Source organism: Callospermophilus lateralis, chromosome 19 (genome assembly GCF_048772815.1).
Source record: "Callospermophilus lateralis isolate mCalLat2 chromosome 19, mCalLat2.hap1, whole genome shotgun sequence".
NCBI classification, from domain to species: Eukaryota; Metazoa; Chordata; class Mammalia; order Rodentia; family Sciuridae; genus Callospermophilus; species Callospermophilus lateralis.
The window spans coordinates 27,080,486-27,104,085 of NC_135323.1; the positions used below are offsets into that span (position 1 = coordinate 27,080,486).

Consider the following 23,600-nt stretch of genomic DNA (forward strand, 5'->3'; position numbering starts at 1 on the left):
ACACATACAAACATATTTACCTTCTATGGGTGCATCTTATAGAGAAAAGGAAAGGTAGACAGGAACACAATGGCTGGCAGGGAACAGGGGAGTCTTAACGAGCCAAGTCCTGAGTGGGACCAGGGCACAAGCCAAATGGACATCACAGGAAAGGACATTCTAGAGTGAGGGACAATGCATGCAAAGGCCCTGAGGTAGCTTAGAGTGAGCAGGCCCGTGTGGCTGGAATGGAGAATGTGAGGGTAGGGGAGCTGGAACTGGAGGTCAGGGAGATGCTGTGTAGAGGCCAGACCTTAGGGGCCTCGTGGGGCCTGGGCTTTTGCTCTACCTTGACCCTGAATTTTTCTTTTAGGATTTATCAAAATCAGTTCTGCAAAACGTCATCCTTATTAAGTTGAAGGTGTCTGTCCCTGGGGTCCAGCAATTCCATTTCCAGGCATCTGCCCTACAGATACTATCTGAGAAGCACAGTGGACCCCAGCACAGGACACAGGCTCATCCATTCATTCAGCAAGTGAGCAGGAGGTGACAATTCATAGAACTTATACTCCAGAAGAAGAAATACACCTACACACGTGTATCAGAGACAGTGATAGTGAAATGATTCAATTTGTAGAAAATCTGAGTACATCATAGGGATGGATCATCTGCCTCAAAGTACAAAGCATACAAAACATCCAGCCCTAGCCCTCCACAGAGACTCAGGAGGCTGAGACAAGAGGATCACAAGTTTGAGGCCAGTCTCAGCAACTTAGAGAGGCCCTAAGCAACTCAGCAAGACCCTGTCTCTAAATAAAATATAAAGAGGGCTAGGGATGTGGCTCAGTGGTTAAGTGCCCTGGGTTCAATCCCTGGTACCAATAAAGAAACAAAAGAAACATGCAACCCTGGGCTTGACCTCCTGGTGACATCCAGACCCCACCTCACACTCCCCAGGAGACCTCAGGGACCAGAGTTTGACCTCCTTGTGCTCAGTTTCCTCTTTCTTTTGGCACCGAGGATTGAGCTCAGAGGCACTTGACCGTTGATTCCCTCCCCAGCCCTATTTGTAGTTTGTTTAGAGATAGGGTCTCACTGAGTTGCTTAGCACTTTGCTGTTGCTGAGGCTGGCTTTGAACTCGTCATCCTCCTGCCTCAGCCTCCCAAGCTGCTGGGATTACAGGCGTGCCCACCGCACCTGACTCAGTTCCTTTTCTGTAAAGTGCAGGTGGAAAACGGAAGAGGAGCCAACTGGCTGGAGAGCTTCAGTGGTATCCAGGAGGTGTTACCTCTTGGTTGTTGGTTTTGTTTTTTTGTTTGGTACCAGGGATTGAACCCAGGGTGCTTAACCACTAAGCCACATCCCAGCCCTTTTATTATTTTATTTTGAGACAGGGTCTCACTAAGTTGCCGAGGCTGGCCTCAAACATGCAATCCTCCTGCCTCAGCCTCCTGAGACACAGAGATGACAGGTGTGCACAACTGTACCCAGCCACCTCTTTTTTTTTAAAAAAAGGAAGCAAAGTTTTGCAGGATCTTGTTGGTAAAGCGCAAGAGTGTTGGTGTGACTCTCAGGAGGCCTGAAAAGTCTCATAACTGTAAACTCAGAGACTACATGATCTAGCAGGGCATGGTGGTGCTTGCCTGTAATCCCAGCCACCCGGGAGGCTGAGGCAGAATGGCAGGGGCCCAGGAGTGCTATGCCAGCCCGGGCAGCACAATAAGACCCCCTTTCAATCAGTCAACATCCCACAGCAAAACACAAACTTGTCCACACACAGTTACTCCTTGCTTCCCCCAGGCCACTTGCCACTGGAAGGAGAGTGATCTAAAATACAAATTGGATCAGTCCCTCTGGCCTGACACCCTCAAGGGCATCTTGCTGCTCTTAACAGGCATGGCGACCTTGCTGGCCCCCAAGGGCCCCCTCTCTCGACCCCCATCCGCCCTCCCCAGTATCTAGCCATGATGTGCTCCAGGACCCTCTCGCTGAAGGATCACTTCATTCATTGATTTGTTGGTGCCTTCAGGAGACAGGCAGCCCCCTGACACTGGGCCAGGTGTGACAAGGACCCAGGGCACAAAGGTGCACAGGACCAAGAAAGTTCCTGTTCTCGAAGAACCGCCAACCCAGGGAGAAGGCCACCTTAAAAAAGGTCTAGATCATTATCGACTGGGGCAGGTACAGTGAAGGAGAAGTCAGGGTCATGGGCAGGAGCAGGGCAGGCCGCGGCTAGCAGGGCTTCCAGGCAAGCCACCAAATCCCAGATGTGCAGTTCAGATCTCAGGTGGGCGGCCCCTCCCCTCAAAGCCCTTCCTACCCTCCTCAGCAGGGCTGTTGACTATTGCTGACACCTAACAAACAGCCAGTCCCTTTTCTAACTCTTAGATAATTCAACAAAAATCTGGTTGCTGCTTGGACTGGCTGTCCCTCCCTACAGTGGCAGTGGCCACTCGGCCAGAATGTGTTAAAAGGCAGAGAGCAAGACGCAGGCTAAGCGATTTCTAACCAGCTTCTAAGTGCTATAACCCTGATCAGAGCAAAACTCAGGCGCAGTTTACCCAGATAAGAAGTCCTTGTACTGCAGTTTTATATTTAGGAAATACGATTTTTCACTTCATGACGAACCTTTAATATCGAAAATGCAAATGAGAATACTAGAAAACTTAAGGACATGGGACACTGGTTAGGGGAAACGTTTTATTTTATTTTTGGTACTAGGGATCTAACCCAGGGGTGCTTAACCGCTGAGCCACACCCCAACCCTTTTTATGTGTTATTTAGAGACAGGGTCTTGCTAAATTACTTAGGGTCTTGCTAAGTTGTTGAGGCTGGTTTTGAACTCATGATCCTCCTGCCTCAGCCTCCTGAGCCCCTGAGATTTCAGGCGTGCACCACCACACACAATTAGTATCACCATTTGAAAAGAAAAAGTAGCTCAAAATCATAAAAGAATCCACTTAAAAAACTAGATAACAAATTTTAAAACTCCAATGTACACAAGGCCAGAAGCCAACCGGCTTGGTGTCTGGGCCAGAGGAGGCTGCAGTGGGCAGGAAGCAGGGGAGTCCGGTAGCCCTGGGTTTGGGACGTCAACAGATTTTTAGCCCTGAATTCTGCAACATCACCCAGGAAGGGGGCGATACTCTAATGGTGAAAGTTAAAGTGTCATTTTAACCAAGATCTGCTGCCTGTCCTATTTGAAAATATTACTGGGCCAGGCATCGTGGGGCATACCTGTAATCCCAGTGGCTTGGGAGGCTGAGGCAGGAGAATTATAAGCGAGTTCAAAGCCAGCCTCAGCAACTTAGTGAGACCCTGTATCTCAATAAAATATAAAAGGGACTGGGAATATGGCTCAGTGGCTGAGCACCCCTGGGTTCAATCCCCAGTACCAAAAAATTATTGGAAGTTCTGGTTTAGGCTGAGGGCTCTGTTTTTCAACCCCATCTCCTGTCACCCTCTTCCCCTTTTGTCTGCTTTGCCCTCTGGTGATGAGAGCCTGGGAACCCAGCTTCAGGGTGATTTCACAAGAGCTGTGGTCTCCCAACATTCCTGGGTCCCCAATATTGCTGCCATGTGGCCCTGGGGGGAGTGGCTGAAGTCTTCAGCTCCCAGCTCTGTCTGGGCCCAAGTCCAGGAAGTGGGGAGGCTCAATATGGGAAGAGAGGAATGTCCTGAGAGTGCAGTTCTGCCCCAGAGGTCATCTCCTCCCCAGGCTCTCCTGGCATTCCAACACATCAGGGACAGGCTCAGAGTCCCCGCAACTCTAGGGGGCCTCTGTAGAGCAGGGGCTTTGGAGAAGAGCCATGAAAGGAGAAGGAAGTACACACCATTTTTTTTTTTTTTTTTTTTTTTTTTGGTACTGGGGATTGAACCCCTGAGCCACATCCCTGCCCTCCTCCCTTTTATTTAGAGACAGTGCCCTTGATAAGCTGCTGACACTGGCTCTGGACTTTCGATCTCCTGCCTTAGCCTCCCTAAACACCATTTTCTGCAGACTGAAAGTGTGTTATGTGGTGGGAAGAGAACGTGTGACAGTTGATTTATAAGGGAAATATGAATATTGCTACATGGGAACCATCCCAAGGACAAGCCACAAAGAGGAATTTTAAGCAATGTTTACATTTAAGAAAAATGTGTATTCCCCCCTGCCCCAAGAATGGCGAATGGTGACTTTAAAGCCATCCAAGACAGCTCCGTCAGTTGAAAGGGGAATATTCGGGAGAGAGTCTTGTCAAGCCTTATTCTTTTTTTAAATTTTTTTTAGTTGTTGAGTGACCTTTATTTATTTACTTATATGTGGTGCTAAGGATCAAACCCAGTGCCTCGCCTGTGCCAGGTGAGCGCTCCACCGCTGATCCACAACGCCAGCCTCAAGCTTTATTCTCTAATCATAAAAAAGAAGAAACAGTTGGGGCTGGGGACATAGCACAGTTGGTAGAGCGCTTGCCTCACAGGCACAAGGCCTTGGGTTCAGTCCCCAGAAACAAGCTGAGAGTCCTGGATCTAGAGACCTGAATAATTACTGTCATTAAAAAAAATGCTCCAGAATGTGAGTCATTTGAGGTGTCTGCCCAACTGGCAAAAACGTGAACAGAATGAAGAAGCACATTGTTCCCCCATGCCTGGGAGAACACAATGGGAAGCTGTGCCCAACTCTTGCCAGGCTGTGCCTGCTGCATATAGAGGAGCAGACGAGGTCCAGGGTCTGTGGCCCGTCTTCCAGGAGCCACACAGCCTGGAAAGATGAAGCACTGATTTAGACGTGAAAAAGTATGACAGCAGCCATGTTCTCTCCAATACACTCTAGAATGGACGGACATTTCTTGGCAGGGGTAGGGGGAGAAAACTCAAAAAAAGGGGTAAAAATAGAAAAAGATCTGCAGTACAGATTCTGGAACCCATCATTATTTGAATGACTAATCGGCTGTCTGTGAGAGAAGGTCAGCTACCTCTATACATGAGAATTCTGTGGATGGGGATGTGATCTGTCCTCTCTGGTCAAAGGGACCCAGTTCTTCCCTGTAGATCTAGTTTATGGAAACATAGTTCTCATTGATCACTAAGGACACTGAACATTCAGGGCTCTCCAGGCCTGTGCTAAGCACTGCGCATCAAAAGGTCCCAATCCTTGCTTCAATTCAGAAACTAACACGGTCATTCCCTCATTTTCACAGGTGTGAACCCAGGGTCGCAGGTATGCTGGGCAAGTGCTCTCCTACGGAGTCACTCCTAGGACAACTAGTACTAATTTTTATCAGGAAATTACGACGCAGCCAGGTGACTCGGGAGGCTGTGGCAGGAAGATCCCAAGTTCGAGCCAAGTTCGAGGCCAGTCTCAGCAATTTAGCAAGAGCCTCAGAAATTTGGAGACACTTTTTCAAAATAAAAGGACTGAGATGTAGCTCAGTGGTAGGGTGTCCCGGGGTTCAATCTCCAGGGCCTCCCTCTCTGCAAAAAAAAAAAAAAAAAAAAAGACAAAAATCACATACAACATGCTAAGTGCAATAAACAGAATTTTACACCAAGAGCTTTGGCGCGGTGGTGGGGAATGAATGCTGGCTCCAACACTTACAGCCCAAACGACAACGGACAATTTAATCACTGCCAATCTGGAGGCTGGTCTGCCAGCTGGGCATAACACGAGCACCCACCCAGCATCTACGGCACAGCAAGGGCGCAGTGACAGTTCATCATCGTTCATTATCGTTCCTGTGACATTTGGGCTACGGTAGAAATCAACCCCAAAGAACTGTGCATGCGAAGCGTCCACTTCTGGGGAGTGACCGCCGAGCCCTCTGCGGGGCGGTCTCCCGCTCCGGACAGGCGGTGCGCGCTCCCACCTCGCGGCCGGGCGGGAATCGCAGAGAACCAGCGTCCGGCGCAAATGCAGCCGCGGCGTAGACGCCACCTCCGAGAGCTGCCCGCGGCCGCGCTCCCGCCTCCCTGCCGGACACCCGCGCCCTCCCGTCCGCGTGCCGGGCGGCAGTCGGGCAGCGTCGCCCACAGGGCCTCGCAGGCGCCGGGAAGACGCTCTGGGCCCGCGGCGCGGAGTCTCGCGCCTAGTCATGCGGTTGTCAGTTCGCGGAGCGACCTGCCCTCCCTGAAGGCGGCGCGGGCGGAGCTCGACATCCGGGACTTAGCATCCGGGGCTCCCGGGCAGGCGCCGGGTCTCCTATCCCAACTACGGCCTCTAGCGGTCGACACGCAGGCGGACCTGAGCCGTCTGCGCAGGCGCGGAGACAGTGGCGCCCGCTTCCCCTGGGGAAGGGGGTGGGGCTGCGTGATGACGTCAGGGGCCGGGGCCTCGGGCGGCGCGAAGTGGAGGCGCGAGAATGGAGGGGCAACCTGGCAGCAGTGGTGCAGCAGACCGCGGGGCCGAGGACTCTGCGCCTGGCCCCAGCAAGGCCTCTGGCGGCTCCAGCCACTACGAGCTGCCGTGGTGAGGGCCCAGGGCGTAGATAATGGGCGTATTTGGACGTGAGGATGGGCGAAGAGCGGGCCGTGCTCCGGGGAACACGATGGGGGACCCGATGGGGGACCCGGGCTGGTCCTGGGGACCCTTGGGGAGCAGGAGGGCCGGGGGCGGCGAAGGGATTGTGGTTTGCAGAAGGCGAGGGACGCGGGTCTCCTAGCCCACCCGGGATCTGCAGTGGCCGGTCCCACACAGCAGGGCTAAGGACAGTCAGGACTACCCGGGGTGATCACCCACTTTTTTGTTTTCTTAATCGCAGTTTTTTTTTTTTTTTTTTTAATATTGGTTGCATGTTGACAACGAGGGTACTCTGACTGCGTGTTAGGATCAGTTAATTAGCTTTACGCATTTTCTTTCTACTTGTTAATACGGCCACCAGAAAACTTTACACACAAAGCCCACGTTCTGTTCCTCTTGCACAGCGCTATCCAGATGCCCGAGAGACTCGGGAAGGGCACATCCGCTGCTGTCAAGGAGCTCACAGTTGACAGAGAGGCAAAGCGAATAGACAGACAAGGGCAGACAAGGGCAGGCTGGGGGTGCCGCGGCTCACCTTCACTGCTGGGTCAGGCCCTGGATTCATTCCCAAGCACCGATAAATAAATAAACCAATAAACAGACCAGTAAATGCACTGAGTGTTTGATAAGACAGGTGCTCGGAGGGGGAAATCAGTAGCTCTGGTGGTCAGGAAGGCCTTTAAGGAGGCTCTGACAGGTGACCAGGTTGTGTGCTGGAGGAGCTTTGGCAGGGGGCAGCCTGCAGAGGAAGTGGACTTGCCCTTCAGGGACCAGCTCCAGGTCTGCTCCTGATGCTCCCAGGTCTGATTCTCTCCCTCCTCTGGAATTCACAGCCCTTGGTTTATGTAATGAGACTGGCACTGTAGTGGGCTCTGCTAAGCTCTGTCTCCCGGTTGGTGGTGAAGTCTTGGGGGCAGGAACCACGTCCTGCTCATCCCCGTGTCTTCTGCTTTCCTCTTGTTGAGCCCCTAACTCCTTACACACTGCTTGGCCCCTGGAAGAGGCAGAGTCTAGAGAATGAGTGGGTGGGAGCAGCTGTCTCTGGAGCTTGAGTGGACCCTCCTTACCTGTACAGGGTGCAACGACAAACCAGGGAGTTTAGTAATGGGCAGGCTGGGGTGTGGCTTGGTGGTAGGGTACTTGCGGAGCCCGCATAAGGGCCTGCACTTGATCACCAGCACCTCATTAAAAAACAACAAACAAAAAAAGAATATATAATGGCAAAGGAGGTCCTGATGGTTAAATTGTTACAAATACACTGCCACACCTATGCTCCTTTGCTTTCCTCACATAGTTTGCTTGTTTGTTTCTTATGGTTCCCAGGGGTCCTCTACCACAGAGCTCTAGCCCCAACCCTTTCTTATTTTTATTTTGAGACGAGGTCTCACACAGTTACTCAGGCTGGCCTTGAGCTTGCCATCCTCCTGCATCAGCCTCCTGAGTCACTGGGATTACAGGTGTGGGCCATTCAGTCCTGGCATAGCTTCTTATTTCAAAGACCAGCAATGTGAATAGGCCACTTGCCTGTTCACTCTACAGGCTCATGGGACGACAGGGTGGCCTTGGTTTCCATCTAGCCATCATGGCTGTGTGCATGGCACCTACCTGAGGAAACTGGCAGGTAAGGGATGAGAGAGTTCCAGGTGCGCCACATCTGTCAGATCTGATGATGTTGGGCTGCTTGTGCAGACCATGTCACCTTGCATTGTCACATTGTTCCATGTGGTCTGTGCTGGCCCCTGTCCAGCTGCAGCGTGTTTCTCTGCCATGGTGGGCATTGGGTTGTGGTGGACGGACCATCCTCATGCACTTCACTTTTCAAATGGAACTTGGACACCTCATTAAATGAAACTTGTGTCCCTCTCTGGTTATTTCTTTGGTAGTGGTGATTGGCCCAGGGTGCTCTACCACTGAGCTACATCTTCAGCCCTTTTTCATTTTTGAGACAGGCTCTTGCTCAGTTGTTGAGGTTCTTGCTAAATTGTTGAGGCAGGGCTTGAATTTGTGATCCTCCTGCCTCAGCCTCCAGAGTTGCTGGGATTATAGGTATGTACCATGTTGCCTGTTCCTTTTAATGATTTCTTTTGGGTTGCATGAAGATAACTTTGTCGGTATATTTATGCATTTTCTTAAAAACAGGGTTGAAAAATACAGGCCAATAAAGCTGAATGAAATTGTTGGGAATGAAGACACTGTGAGCCGGCTAGAGGTGAGTGGCTTTTTAAAAATGCTGTCTTTTGATGTCCTTCTTTGACAAACTCAAAATACTTAGAGGAAGACAGTCAACTCAGAGAGGGAAAGGCAGACCAGGAATCCAGAAGAATCAAGGGATAGAAGACATTCAATCTGAGGGACACTGGAAGCTCTGGTGGCAACCATCAGTGGTTTTAAAGGACTGGCTTTTTCAGAAGTTTCAGACTTGATCTTATCCATCTCTAGCAGAAGAGCCAAACTTTTCCTGTAATGCCAGATAATATCTTCAGCATTGAGCCCCCAGCACCCTCGTAACAAAACAAAACGAAATAACAATGCTTTAAAAATGTGAAAACCAGGGCTAGGGCTGGGGCTCAGTGGTAGAGCGCTTGCCTAGCAGGTGTGAAGCACTGAGTTCGATTCTCAGCACCACATACCAATAAATTAAGGCCTATCGACAACTAAAAAAAATATTTTTAAAAAAAATGTGAAAACCATTCTTAGCCAGGAGACTTACAAAAACAGACTTCGTGAAGGATTTGTCCACCCTCACCCCCAACTGGCTATCCTTTGCCAGCCCCTGCCTGGAGGAGCTAGATGGCTAAGTGACAAGGCAGCCTCCTTCAGGACGACACGAGGAAGAACACGCAGAACCATTTGGAGGTAGAGCAGGCTTTGAATTCCCAGCCTTGGAGGTCTTTCCGTGCAATCTAGAAGCCCAGCTGCTTGAGAAATGACAGAGATCGTCTCTACAGTAAGCGGGGGTTTAGCTATCAGGTTTATTTTGATTTATTAATTTTACAAATACTTGAAGCCAGGCATAGTGGTGAGTGCCTATAATCCAGCAGCTCTGGAGGCTGAAGTTCAAGGCCAGCCTTAGCAACTTAGAAAAACCCTAAGCAACCTAGCAAGACCCTGTCTCAAAAAATTAAAAAAGACTGGGGATGTGGCTCAGTGGTGGAGTGCTTGCTCAGCATGCGTGAGGCCCTGGGTTCAAGCCCCAGTACTACAGCTACAATGAAAAACGTTTGGGCTTCAGGCCGAGGGAGCTTAGTGGGGAGCACCTGCTTGGCATGTAGAGGCCCTGGATTCTGTTCCCCAGCACTGAAAAAGAAGGTGAGGACAGGAAGGAGTCACCCCGGAGTTTCAGTTAGGTAAAATTGGGGTTTGAATGGGTTGGTGGGTGGGTTTTGCTGTATTGTACATTGAACCCAGAGCTTGTGCGTGCCAGGCAAGGGCTCTGCTACTGAGCTGCGTTCCCCAGCCTTTATTTTCCTTTTGTCTTAGTTTGAGACGAGACCTCCTTAAATTGCCCTGGTGGTCTCGAAGTGGCCATCCTTCTGCCTCAGCTTTGGAGAAGCTGGGATTGCAGGTGTGAGCCAACATGCTTGGCAAAGCTTTCAGTGGTTGTGTAGTTTAGAAAAATAATTGTACTTACAGTACGAAAAATGAGTTGGCCTGGGGCAGAAGGAGAAGCACAAGTCAGTGACCCTCCTCCAGGAGGGGACAGCGGGCGCCACAGCGGGAGAGGAGCTGGGGCGCAGGAGGGAAGGCAGGCCGTGGAGCTGTGGTGACGGTGCCATGAGGCCAAGTGCGAGTGTGGCCTCCAGGCCCATCCAGGTCCCGTCCTGGACCACCTGGGGAGGGCTGGAGAGTCCGTGGGAGAAGAAACACAGGCTGGGCTTCAGGTTTGTAGGGCTGATGAGTTCCGTTTTGAATGGGCTGAGGTGCAAGTCCCACGAGCCATCCTCCTGGAGAGGTGAGTCACGCGTGTTTCACCGCATGGGTCTGCGCGCTGGGAGACTCGGCCCCTGGGCCTATGGGTTAAGTTGTTTTTTTTTTTTAATATCTTTTTTATTTTTCTGTGGTGCTGAGGGTTGAGCCCAGTACCTCACAGGTGCAAGGCAGGCGCTCTACCACTGAGCCCCAGCCCCAGCCCTTTTTAGTTTTCATTTTGAGACATGGTCTTGCTAAGTTGCTGAGGCTGACCTCCAACTTGCAGTCCTCCTGCCTTAGTCTCCCAAGCTGATGGGATTACAGGCTTGTGCCACTGCGCCCAGCTTGGATTAGCCAATTCTAATCAGCCTCTTTCCCGCAGGTCTTTGCGAGAGAAGGGAACCTGCCCAATATCATCATTGCGGTGAGTGCCCTGCTCTGGTACTGCCCACTGAGTGCCTCTGCACTCTGTCCTTCCTCCCCAGAGAGGCCCTGGGCCGTTTCGGTCCTGTTATGGGGAGGCCTGTGGGTCACTTGCTGTACTATGTGGTTGTGTGCCCAGCGGTGGGGCAGGGTGGGAGTTGGGCGTGGCAGTGGCCCAGGAGCACCCTGGGGGCCTTCTGGTGGCCTGAAGCTCTGACAGGAGCCCTCATTCCCAGGGTCCCCCGGGAACTGGCAAAACTACCAGCATCCTGTGTCTGGCCCGCGCCCTGCTGGGCCCCGCTCTGAAGGATGCTGTCCTGGAACTCAACGCCTCCAATGACAGGTGGGCCTGGGCTGGGTGTGGGATGGAGACAGCAGTGGGGGACGGTGGTGGGGTCCGCCTTCGCAGTTCCGGGCTGCGCTCCCCTCGCTGCCCAGCCCTGTGCTTCTGGTGCCCACCTGTCCAAGTGCCGACTGAGAGTCTTGATGTTTTACTTTGTGTTTTGGTGGAAAGTTTTGAAAAATCATTTTAAATTGTGGTGAAGTAGACATAACGCGAAAATGGCCACCGTCACCCCGTGCTCGGCGTGCACCAGGCAGGGCCAAGCATGTCCCCAGAATTGCACTCCCTGCAAGTGGCGTCTGGCAGAGCTGGAGCCCTGTGCCAGAACCAGCCTGCTCCCCGCCAAGCCCCGCTGCCCAGCTGCCTGCTAGAGCCCACAGGTCTGAGGAGTGGAGGAGTCACGCCACCGTCCCTGGTCCCTGCTTCGTCAGGCCATGTGGCCGGAGCACCAGCGAGCTTGCCGCCCTCCTCTTGGCTGGGGAATGCCTGCCCCCCATATGTCCTTCCAAGTGTGTTTATTGTCTCTGAAAAGGACAAGAGCTGCCTCTGTCCTTTGGCAATGGCAAGTGGTGGCCCTGTGACCCTGGGGGACAAGCATCTCTTCAAGTCCCTGCCTTTGATTCTACGGGGAAAGGGTTAACCGCCTCGTTCTGTGGCTTATTCTCTTTTGGTGGTTGAGCGGCCGCCTTGCTCTACTAGGTGGCTGTTCACACCCCCGCCAGCTGTGTGCAGAGTCCCCATGTCCCCACGTCCTCACCAACACTGGGTATTTCTGTTTAGGGTTTGCTCCGTCCTTTTGATGGCGGGCATCTGTTCCCTTCCTGTCACCTGTAGGGACACACCTGCTGCCAGCTCTCAGTCATCACACACTACACCACACAAGTGCTGGGCGGGAGCATCATAAAGACAGGAAACACTGGCTTAGTCAGCTTTCATGCTACTGTGACCAAAGATGCCACAAGAATCGTAGGAGAGGGAGAGTCCACTTGGGGCTCTCGGGCCATAGACGGCTGACTCCATCACTCTGGGCCCAGGTGGGGCGGAGCATCATGGTGGGAGGGCCCAGGGGAAGAGAGCAGCTCTGGACATGGCTGCCAGGAAGCAGAGAGAGCTCCACCCACCAGGTACAAAACGAGTCCCAAAGGCACGTCCCCAGTGAGCCACCTCCAGCCATTTCCCAGCTGCCCACAGTCACCACCCAGCGGATCAGGTCACGGCTCTCCCATCCCCTCCCTCCACCTTTGATCCCTCTAGTGCTGTGTCACTGTGAGCTCCTGGGGGACACCTTGGGTCTAGCCCACAGCCAGCACACTGATCAGCAGACTGTGAGTGCTGGTGCATGGGCATCCTGAGGACGGAGGAGGACTACCATATGGGTGAGCAAGATGCGGTGTCCAGGGGTGGTTTGACCAGGTCCTTCCTGTCCTGTGTCCACAGAGATGGAAAGAGATTTGTTTTTTCTCTTTAGAAATACATTGTTTGGGGCTGGGGACGTTGTTCAGGGCTGGGGACAGAGCACTGTTGGTCGAGCGCTTGCCTCGTGTGCACAGGGCCCTGGGTTCAGTCCCCAGCACCACACAAAAAGAAACATGCTGTCCAGCCTTGATTGAGTTACTGGAATCACGGCCTGAGGTGGGGCCACCCGTCAGTGTCACACCAGTGGCATCCCTGGTGCTGCAGCCAGGGTCTGGGCAGCCTTTGGTGATTATCTGACCGTTATGAAAACTGCCCATTTTTCCCTTTGCTGAGGTGAACAAGGCCTCAGCATGCTGTTCTGGTGGCCAGGGCCTTGCTCACCCGGCATACCCCACCCATGAGTCCGGACCCGGGCAGTGGCCATGTAAATTCTCAGCCATGGTCCACGAAACCTCACGGACCGCAAAGATGGCAGTCCAGGGCTGGGTGTGGCTCGGTGGCTGAAGTGGCCTGGCGTGTTTGAACCCTGGTTCCGTTCCAGCACCACAGTACAGGCTGGCCCAGCCCCTCCCGCACCAGGAGCAGGCCCTGCGGGGCGAGCAGCGCTGGCATCCTGGCGTCCTTCCCCACGGTGTCCTCGGCCAACCCGGCCTCCTTCGGCACAGTTGGGAATAAGCGACAGAGCAGTCCCTGGCATGACGGGTGGCCAGCTGCTGCGCCAGGGCACAGGAGGAGTGAGCACTGAGACCCAAAGGGACCCTCGGCTGTAAAGGGCCCAGGGTCCCCGTGGTGGTTCAGGATAAAATGAGTTTTATTCTGTCCAAAAGGCAGGACATGGTGGCTTTGGTCCTTGGAAGCCCTGCAGGGGAGAAGAGAAGCCCTGAAATATCAGTCCTCCTGAATCGTGAGAATTGACCCAAAAAGAAATTAAAAAACTAAAATGGAGTCCTGTCGTCCCTGGTGGTTGAGAAGGTTTCAAAGTCCCTGTGAAGGGGACTGAATTTGCCTCAAAAGGTGACTTACAACTCTGGTTTATTGTTCCAGGGGCATCGACGTTGTGAGGAATAAAATCAAGATGTTTGCTCAGCAGAAGGTCACCCTCCCCAAAGGCCGGCACAAGATCGTCATCCTGGACGAGGCAGACAGGTGCGCACCTGGCCGAGGCTCTTGCTGGGCTTTGTTAGAGCAGGAGAAGAATCACCTTTGTGGGGACTGGGGACATACCGCAGTTGGTAGAGCGCCTGCCTCGCATGCATGAGGCTCTGGGTTCTACCCCCATCAGCACACACACAAAAAAGAACCACCTTTGAGGTGGGTTTGCTTACCACATCTTCAGACAGCAGTTGACCAAGGGCCTCAGACCTTGGCTTTGTAGCTAACTTAGAGCCATTGGTCTAAAAGCTGGGTGTGGTGACACACACCTGTGATCCCAATAGCTCAGGAGGCTGAGGCAGGAGGATCATGAGTTCAAAGCCAGCCTCAGCAAAAAGCCAGGTGCTAAGCAACTCAGTAAGACCCTGTCTCTAAATAAAATACAAAATAGGGCTGGGGAAGCTCAGTGGTGGAGTGCCCCTGAGTTCAATCCCGAAAAATGTCATCATCACCATGCATTATTTCTTTTTCTGCACTTTTATTTTCACTAGTCGAATCTCTCTCATTTGTGGGTCCTACGTCTTCCTTTTAACGTTATAAGCCATGATCCACACCCTTAGAATCTTTTTTTTTTAGTACTAGGGATTGAACTCAGTGGCTCTCGACCACTGAGCCACATCCCCAGCTCTGCTTGTGTTTATATTTAGAGACAGGGTCTCACTGAGTGGGTTTAGGGCCTCGCCATTGCAGAGACTGGCTTTGAATTTGTGATCCTCCTGTCTCAGCCTCCCAAGCCGCTGGGATGACAGGTGTGTGCCACCGGGTCTGGCCACATCATTATAATCTCATTCTGGATGTGTTTTGTTGTTGTTGTTGTTGTTCTGTTTTGTTCTTTTTATTTATTTAGTTAGTTGTAGTTGGACACAATACCTTTATTTTATTTATTTACTTTTACGTGGTGCTGAGGATTGAAACCAGGGCCTCACATGGGCTAGGTGAGTGCTCTACTACTGAGCCACAGCTCTAGCCCTTGTTTGTTCTTGTTTTTGAGATAAGTCTTTCTGTGTTGCCCAGGCTGGCCTCATTTCCTGGGCTTGGTGATCCTCCTGCCTCAGCCTCCTGAGTAGCTGATACTGTGTATGTGCACCACTGTGCCAGCTGCCAGTTTCAAACAGAGTTTTTATTTTTTTTATTTAACTTTTAAATTTGTTTTTAATATTTTTAGTTGTAGCTAGACACAGTATTTATTTACTGTCATGCTGAGAGTCAAACCCAGTGCCTCACATATGCTAAGGCAAGCGCTCTACCACGGAGCCACAATCTCAGCCCTATTTTTTTATTTTTTGCGGTACTGGGGGCTGAACCCAGGGCCTCATATATGCTAGGCAAGCTCTCTACTGCTGAACTACACTGCCAGCCCTTTGCATTTTATTTTGAGACAGAGTCTCACTAAGTTGCCCACGCTAGCCTTGAACTTATGATCCTCCTGCCTCAGCTTTCTGAATAGCTAGGATTTCAGGCATGAGCCACCACGTCCAGCCATGGTTTTGAATCGTCATGTCATATTCTATGGTGTGGATAGACGCTAACCATTTCACTGTCTAGAGTACTAATGACAGCTAACACCTATCAACACTTGGGTGTTAATTTACATTATGCTGGGTGCTTGCTAATCACTGCACACAGCAGTATCTCATTTAATTGACGACCTCTGAAGTAGGTAGCCTCATTATCTCTGACCTGTAAGTGGTAACACTGAGGCTGGGAAGATCTGCCTGAGTCCCAGGTCCAGCAAGTGATGGACACAGGGCCTCTGCACTGAAGCCTGTGTGCAGCCTGCCCTCCTGAGGCCCAGACAGATCCTGGGCAGGCATGGTGGCAGCCCTGGAGACAGTGGCCTCATGCGTTTACCAGGGTGCTGTTTCTGGTGCTGCAGGCGCTGGGTGCCATCTGACCCCGAGAGTGGCTCATGGGCTTTCCCGGTGCTGGAGACCCCTGCCCAGGGCCGGGGTGTGTGGTGCGTGCTGAGCTGTTGTGGGGAGGCTGTGGCCTGGGCCCGAGCCCAGGTGTGACTTCCTCCTCATGTGTCCCCTCCCAGCATGACGGATGGAGCCCAGCAGGCCTTGAGAAGGACCATGGAGATCTACTCCAAGACCACGCGCTTCGCTCTGGCCTGTAATGCCTCCGACAAGATCATAGGTGAGTTGAGCCTGCGCGGCCCGGCCTGCGGCTGGCTCCCTGGGCAGACTCAGGCCTCGGCGTGGGGCGAGCTCTGCCCCCCATGCCGCACCCCTGCTCTGGCCGGCTTCGAGCAGCAGAGAGGCCTTCTTGCCCGCCAGGCCCAGCCGCTGTGGGATCTGCACAGCCAGTTCCCCTGGATGTCCTCAGAACTGAGAAGTGATGCGTCCATCACATACGCATGACATTTTGAAATGCAGTCAGGTCTTAGGTGGAGCTTACGTGACTCTTTGTAGCAATGCTGTCACTTCACTTCCTGTTCTGTGGCCGAGCTGGGGACTGAACGCGGGTCCTCACAGGCCAGGCAGCGCTCTCTGGCCGAGCCACACCCGGCCTTCAGCTTCACTTGATTTATGTGTTTTTTGTGGAGCTGGAGATTAAACCTGAGGCCTCCAGCATTGGAGGCGAGCACTCTGTCCCGGAGCTGCGCCTCCAGCTCCTTAGCTTCTCTTTGTAGAGGAGGAAGCAGGCTCAGAGGGGCTGAGTAGTTTGCCCAGTCACACAGCACAGAGGAGAGCTGGGGTTGAGCCCCTGCTCCGTCTGCTGCCCTCTCCCGCTTCTGCGTGTGTGCGAGGTACGGGATCAAACCCAGGGTCCCACGTGTGCTGGACAGGCACTGGGCCACATCCCCAGCCCTTTTTATTTTGAGACAGGGTCTCACTAAGTTGCTTAGGGCCTTACTACATTGCTGAGGCTGCCCTCGAGCTTGAGATCCTCCTGCCTCAGCTTCTCAGCTGCTGGATCGCAGGCGTGTGGCACTGCGCCCAACTTTGCCCTGGATTCTTACACTCAGTCCTGTCTCCGACCTCGGCATCCGCCTGCCCCCTTGCTCAGGGCCTTTTGGGTGCCACAGCTCCAGTGGGTGACCTCAGCGTCTGCCCTGCCCCCTCGATCCTGGGCCTTTCGCAGTTCCGGTGGGTTTCACTTCCTCCCCTTTATGCTGCGGGCTTCACGCTCAGCTGGTGTCCTCAGGGCTCTCTTGTCCTGCCCTGCTGATCCCCAGTCGTGGGAGCTCACCTGGCACTCCCTTCTCCATTCAGGCCATGCATGCAGCTGCAGCCAAGCCTGCTGGCAGTGCCTGGGATCAGGGCTCCCAGCCCCTGGGACGCTCTGTTCTCCCACCTCCCACGGGGCTCAGAGATGCAGGAGCAGGTCTGAGTGTAGAGGTGTCCGAAGCTTGTCTCCCTGACGGCGCGGGGACCGGCCTCTGGGGGCAGGATCACCCCTCTGTGCAGCTGCAGTGGCCTGTGCTGCCGAGCTCGCTGGGTGCTGGGCAGCTGCATTGGTGGTTGGGAAAGGCTCTGGCCTCCCCTTCCTGGAAATTGATCTCTGATACATTCAGCATTCAGACTGTTTGATCATTGTTTCTTTTCTTTCTTTTTTTTTTGGCGGTGCTGGGGATGGAGCCCAGGGCCTGAGCCTGCTAGGCACTCCCTGTGCGACTGGGCTGCAGCCCCTGCCCCCGTGACTCTTTTCATTTTCAAGAGGGGTATACAGACATGAAGGGAAATACTTACAGACATTTGGGTTTTTGCCTCAGAGGAAATGGTCCATGGTCCAGTTGCTGCAGAGCTTGGGGGGCTGGGGGGGGCACCAGGGATTGGATTCAGGGGGTCTCAACCACTGAGCCACATCCCCAGCCCTATTTTGTATTTTATTTAGAGTCAGGGTCTCACTGAGTTACTTAGCACCTCAGCCTCCCGACCCGTGGTGCTTTCTTTAAGAAAGGCCTTGCCTGCTTGATTGATCGTCTTTTTAAAATTTCTGCGAATTAAGCTTATGGTTCATCTTAAAAGAAAAATCCCACAGAGGGAAGACCCAGTTAGAAGAGGCTTCTTTCTTTTTCTTTCTTTTATTTATTTATTTTTATATGGTGCTAAGGATTGAACCCAACGTCTCACATGTGCTAGAGCTGAGCCCCAGCCCAAAGAGGCTCATCTTAAGAGAGAGAAAGAGCTCTACCAAAGGAAACTTCTAGAGTAGCTTAAATATTAATTGCTTTTTTTTTTTTTTTTTTTTACATGTTTGGTGGTGGGGATCGAACCTAGGGCATTCTACTCTTAAGCCACACCCCAGCCCTGAGCCACACCCAGCCCGGCTCATTTTATTTTAAGAGGGTTTGCTAAGTTGCCAAGGCTGGCCTTGAGCGAGCCTCCTGTTTCATCCTCCCTGTCTCAGGGGTCACAGGCGCACATCACCACACCTGGCCTTAGGCTTTCTCGAAGGTCTCACCTCGTCTGCAGCTGGTCGCATTTTACATACAGACCCCGTGGCGGAGGCCACCTGCCTGCTGTGGACGGACGTGGTGGAGCCGAGCTGCCCCAGCACCTCTGCCCCCACAGGCCACACCCCAGCCGGGCGAACCAGGTCCTCCCACGTTCTCTTTCCAGTGCTCACGTCCCCTCTGTCCTTGTGCAAGTCAAATCTGAGGTCTCCCGGCGCAGTGGCCTCCCCAGCTCCCGTTGCCCTCAGTCCAGGCCGGGGCTCCCTCCCTCCTTTCGACCTGGTGCCGTGGCCCAGGCTTCTCCCCCGGTGGCTGCCAGGGTGGCCCTGGAGCTGCTGGGACCCCCTGCCCCACTCACCCTCCCGTTGCTGCTCAGCAGTGGCCTGTGGTGGCCTGCGGTTGCCTGGCACCAGGTGTGTCTGCCCCGACCTTGGCCCCTCCCCAGCTCCTGTCCCCTGCCCTGGGCTGTGCAGGTCCCTCGTCCAGCCTGGGGCCCTCAGCTAGGGGCACAGCTCTGCTGAAGCACTGTCTCCGGGCTGTTCCAGAGCCTGCGCTGAGGGAGGCCGTGGGCGCATCCTGCACCCACAGAGCAGCAGGGTGCGTGACCCCGGGGTGTGAGGACCTTGAGGGGCGCTTCAGGCTGGAGATCGGGCTGGCCATGTGTTACGCCACGCGTGGGAGCCGGTGTGGGGGTGCTGTGTGAGGTGGTTGTGACTTGATGGGACAGACTGGGAAAGGGGACGTCGTCAGTGGGAAGAGCCCTCAGGGAGGGAGGTGGGGCGAAGAGCAAGGGGCCAGCGGGAGGTCAGGTGCAGGGTGAGAGGCAGAGAGTTGGCCTTGGGGACTGGCGAAGCTTGTCCTTGGCAGAAGTGCAGGGGTTGGAGGACCTTGCTGGTGTGGACAGGTGGGCGGCCCCGTGTCAGCATAACACGCAGGACAGGCAGAGCTGCAGTGGGCAGCGCTCGTCTCCGGCCCTCGGCCCTGCCACACAAAGGCTGCGTGGTGTCCGCTGCCACCCCCGCCTGGCTGAGCTGCAGGCTGCCTGGGGGCCTGACTCTGGAGGCTGCTGGGTGGCCAGCACTGGCCCGTGGGGCTTGTGGCATGTGGACTGTCTCGGAGGCCGGCTGCCCCTGTAGGAGGCTGAGCTGGCCACAGTTGTGCTGCTCAGTGGACACTGGCGGCTCTGCCTGGCCTTCCCGTCGCTCCTGCGCACCCACCAGCCAGCAGCAGGGAAGGCACAGCTGTCCTTGTGACCGCAGGCCGCAGGTGGTGCTGGCCTTTGCCGGGCCTCACCCTCCCCGTCTCCGCCCAGAGCCCATCCAGTCGCGCTGTGCGGTGCTCCGCTACACCAAGCTCACGGACGCCCAGGTGCTGGCCAGGCTCATGAGTGTCCTGGAGAAGGAGGAGGTGCGGTACACGGACGACGGCCTGGAGGCCATCATCTTCACTGCCCAGGGGGACATGCGACAGGTGTGTGGGCGCTGGGCTGGAGGGCGGGCGCCGCCTCAGACTGCGGGAGGGGAGGCGGGAGGTCACCGTGCCACACTTGTGTCCCCGACAGGCTCTGAACAACCTGCAGTCCACCTTCTCGGGGTTTGGCTTCATCAACAGTGAGAACGTGTTCAAGGTACGGGACCCCGGCAGTCCTCACCCGCACTCAGGAAGGGACAGATGCCCGGCCTGGGACATAGGGCTGGCCTCGGCCTCTGCTGAGGAGGACCCCGGGGCACATGCACGCCTTGCTGTCCTGTGACCTCCCTGTCACTAAGTCCTCCCCATCCTGGGAGGCAGGAGGGGCTGGACGTGTCCCGTGGGTGGGGATCTGTGAGCCCTGGGTCGGGGAAGCTGCTCTGTTTGGGGATTTCTTTGGTGGCGACAGGGATGTTCCCAGAGCCCCTTCTGTTGCTGGGGACTTCGGTGTAAACAGCGAGGGCCTCCTGACGCCTCTCTGGTTTGGCAGGTCTGCGACGAGCCGCATCCACTGCTGGTGAAGGAGATGATCCAGCACTGTGTGCAAGGTGACATCGACGAGGCCTACAAGGTGCGCCCGCCCCGAGGTTTGGCTTCTCCCGGGCCCCAGACTGGAGCGCTCTATAGACCAGGGCCCTGTGATACCTCGGGGCCAGTCCCTCGCCCGCACTGCACTGGCTGGTCAGCCTGGGGTTGAAAATGTGTCTTTCGGCTTTCATGACATCCTCCTGTGGGGAAATCTGTCACCCAGAGTCACCAGCCCAGCGCCTTCCCCAGGGACAGGGGGACCGGTGTCCCTCATCCTCCTGGGGAGTGTGAAGATGGGCACTGTGGGGCTGAGCCATCCCTGTCAGCCAGGAGGGGCCTTGTCTATCAGGGCCTGATCCCGTGGGCAGAGTCTGTGGGCACACTTGGGGTCCGGGTGACCTGTAGCTGCCCACCGGGCCATGGTGGTACTCGGGCACTGGTCTGGCCACAGGATTCCCTTTCTAGGCCCAGCACATGCAGCAAAGCACGCCTGGGCTTGGGCAGCTTGGCGGGAAGGTGGAGTGCCAGTCGGGGGCTGAGGTGCGTGCCCTGGCTGGGCCTGAGGAGCCTCCAGATCTGGGGACACAGAGCGGCCCACCCTGGGTTTGTCCCAAAGGCAGCGGCCCTCGCCAGGCCCTGGTCTGCGTGCAGGAGGCCGGAGGCCGAGACTCCCGGGTCGCTGCCCGGCAGGCTTGGTTCTGCCCTAGGTTCACCCGTCAGCAGGAGCTGGTACAGTGTCGCAGGCCCCGGGTGTCCGTGACGTGGCCAGGTGGTGGACCTGGTGGTGGACTGTCTTGCAGTGCCTTCTCGGCTGCAGGGAACTGAGTTAAACTGACTCCTGGGATCAGAGTTTCAGCCCGAGGCCCGTGAGGCCCCCAGCATCCCTGTGGGGACAGGTGGTTCTCGGAACCCTGTGGGCTGTCTGGCCTGTGGCCTGCCCCAGCCCTGTGCTGGCCTGACTGGCGTGGGTTTACCCGGCTCCAAGGTGCCTGGCCGTGGATGGGGCTCTGACCTTGTTGTATTCCGTCTAGATCCTGGCCCACCTGTGGCATCTGGGCTATTCGCCAGAGGATGTCATCGGCAACATCTTTCGAGTGTGTAAAACTTTCCAAATGGCCGAGTACTTGAAGCTGGAGTTTATCAAGGTTGGTCAGAGGGCAGAAACCCCTCAAGTTTCTTTGTTGTTTCAGGACTAATGTCGCAGATATGTCTATTGTGTCCCCTGACACGGAGGGAGGGAGGGTGGCTGGCTATGTAGAGGACGGTTCAGTCCTTTAGGTATTATGGTGACGGACAGGCACGTAAACACGACTGTCGTTCCCGTCAGAAAAATTCATGTGTCCCTCTGAAGTCACTTCCTTCCACACAGCCTAGAAACCCCCATGTCTTCTGTTTTGGAGACAGAAACTTCCAGAATGTCATGCAAATGGGATCTTGCAGAGCCTTCTCGCAAGTCAGGCTTCTGCACTCAGCGTCACCTGGCCTGCGGGTTCACTGAGCTGAGGCCCAAGGGGCCCAGCCCTCTCTGTTCTGAGTGTGTTCCGCCCCGTGAGCGTGCCCCCGCTGTCCGTCACCAGGCGAGGGACGCTTGGGTTGCTGTGGACGAAGCCACCAGGAGGGTTTGCAGAGTGGATGCCATGTTGTTGTGTCTCATGGGTAGACCCCGGGTGCAGCTGCGTGTCCAGTGGGACATGGGTCTGAGACCACCAGGCTGGGGCTGCAGCTCATGCGCACGGGGAGGTGTCATCCTCCTGCCAGCGGGGCCGCCCGTGGGTGGGCTGTGGAACCTCACCAGGCTCAGGTACACGTTGTCCAGCACACTCGCAGGTGCTTAGTGGCCATCTGTGGTCTCTGATAAAGCATTATGCACATCTACCCATTTTTGAGTTTTTTTGTAAATAACTTTATTTTTATGTGGTGCTGAGGTTGGAACCTGTGCCCCCACGTGCCAGGCAAGCGCTCTGCCACTGAGCTGGCCCAGCACGTTGCTGGGTTGGAGGGTTCTTTGCATGTCCTGGGTGAGAGTCCTCCCTCAGGGAGTCACATAGAGATCTTATGAATCTCCTAGCTTGGCTTTTCTTTTTTTTTTCTCTTTTTTTAAAAATTTTCTTAACGTGGGCTGGTGTGGCTCAGCAGTAGAGTGCTCGCCTAGCATGTGCAAGGTGCTGGATTTAATCCTCAGCACCTCCTGAAAATAAATAAATAAAGGTATCATGTAAAAAAAAAATGGTTTTCTTAACAGTATTTTTTTTTAAAGAGAGAGAGAGAGAGAGAGAGATTTTAATATTTGTTTTTTAGTTTTTGGTGGACACAACATCTTTGTTTATATGTGGTGCTGAGGATGGAACCCAGGCCGCACGCATGCCAGGCGAGTGTGCTGCCGCTTGAGCCACATCCCCAGCCCTTAACAGTATTTTTCAAAGAAATATTTTTCATCCTTTTGGAAGTAAATTGAGCTTGAGTTGCACATGACCCACGACACCCTCACCTCCCTCCAGGCCGGAGCAGGCTGCGAGCTCAGGCTAACAGCAAACCCTCCCTGTCTGTTAACCAGACTGGAATTGGGCTTGTTTTTCAGGAAATTGGATACACGCACATGAAAGTCACCGAAGGCGTGAACTCCCTCCTGCAGATGGCGGGGCTCCTGGCCAGGCTGTGTCAGAAGACAATAGCCCCTGTGGCCAGTTAGCGCGTCCTGGCTGCAGTTTGAAGAGGCCTTGCCCTTGCAACGCTGGGGTCTCCACCTTCCAACAGGGAGATGCCCCACGATGGCGCTGGGTCTCCGACTGAGCTCACCTGCTCTCATGTTGCCCGACTGAGCTCACCTGCTCCCATGTTCCCTGACCACTTCTGCAGGAGCGCCAGGCCCCAGATGTGTGGGCAGCGGGAGGGCCCTGACCCCTGTCCTGCTGGCCGGTGCTAATAAAACCTTCCTGTGTCTGCTGCGTTTGACTCCCGGGGCCTCCTGGAGAACCAGCCCCCTCTGTGTGCCCCGGCACCCCCCAGGTGGAAAGGCCACTTAGGTCACAGGCTGGACCAGCTAATCTCCGTTTTCTAGAAGCTGGAAGGGCCCAGGTCAGTGGGTGAGGGCGGGTTTCTGTGGTTTCCTGCAAAATTAAAACTTCTTGAAACAGCGGGGGTACGCTCTGCAGACAGGGGGTGGGCTGGGGGGCCACTTGCCCCCACTGCAAAGCCTGATTCCACCACAGCTCCGCTAAGTGGGTGAGGGATGATGAGATGAAGAGAAGATGGAGAGGAGAGGGGGAGAGGGGGAGAGGGGGGAGAGGCGGGAGGGGAGAGGGCTTGTGGGGCGAGGGCTTGTGGGGCTGGGTCATTGAGCGGAAGGCCCATACCGGAGAGCTCGCCCTGTGGCCTTTCCTGTGTGGTGAGGTGTGCTCTCCTGTGGGCTTCAGGATACTGTAGGCTGCCACTGTGTCTGAACAGGCACTGTTTTCCCCTTTGTGTGTGTGTGTGTCGCACG

General features: G+C 54.5%; 1 protein-coding gene across 1 annotated transcript; it reads left to right on the forward strand.

Moving 5' to 3' along the window:
* The first annotated feature begins 6,280 nt into the window (after positions 1-6,280).
* On the forward strand, positions 6,281-23,064 carry Rfc2 (replication factor C subunit 2). The gene is made up of 11 exons (XM_077106010.1): positions 6,281-6,425; positions 8,616-8,685; positions 10,768-10,809; positions 11,045-11,151; positions 13,612-13,713; positions 15,758-15,858; positions 19,434-19,591; positions 19,683-19,748; positions 20,082-20,162; positions 21,151-21,264; positions 22,698-23,064. Exons 1-11 carry the CDS (start codon positions 6,319-6,321, stop codon positions 22,806-22,808), a joined length of 1,059 nt encoding a protein of 352 aa, XP_076962125.1. The 5' UTR covers positions 6,281-6,318; the 3' UTR covers positions 22,809-23,064.
* The last annotated feature ends 536 nt before the right edge of the window (positions 23,065-23,600 follow it).

What these genes read in the sequence shown, in the direction of transcription:
- Rfc2 (XM_077106010.1), top strand. Translation starts at nt 6,319, where the DNA reads ATGGAGGGGCAACCTGGCAGCAGTGGTGCAGCAGACCGCGGGGCCGAG. An exon ending in TGCCCAATATCATCATTGCG is followed by an intron (nt 10,810 to 11,044) that starts GTGAGTGCCCTG and finishes CCTCATTCCCAG; the next exon opens with GGTCCCCCGGGAACTGGCAA. An exon ending in ACATCGACGAGGCCTACAAG is followed by an intron (nt 20,163 to 21,150) that starts GTGCGCCCGCCC and finishes TATTCCGTCTAG; the next exon opens with ATCCTGGCCCACCTGTGGCA.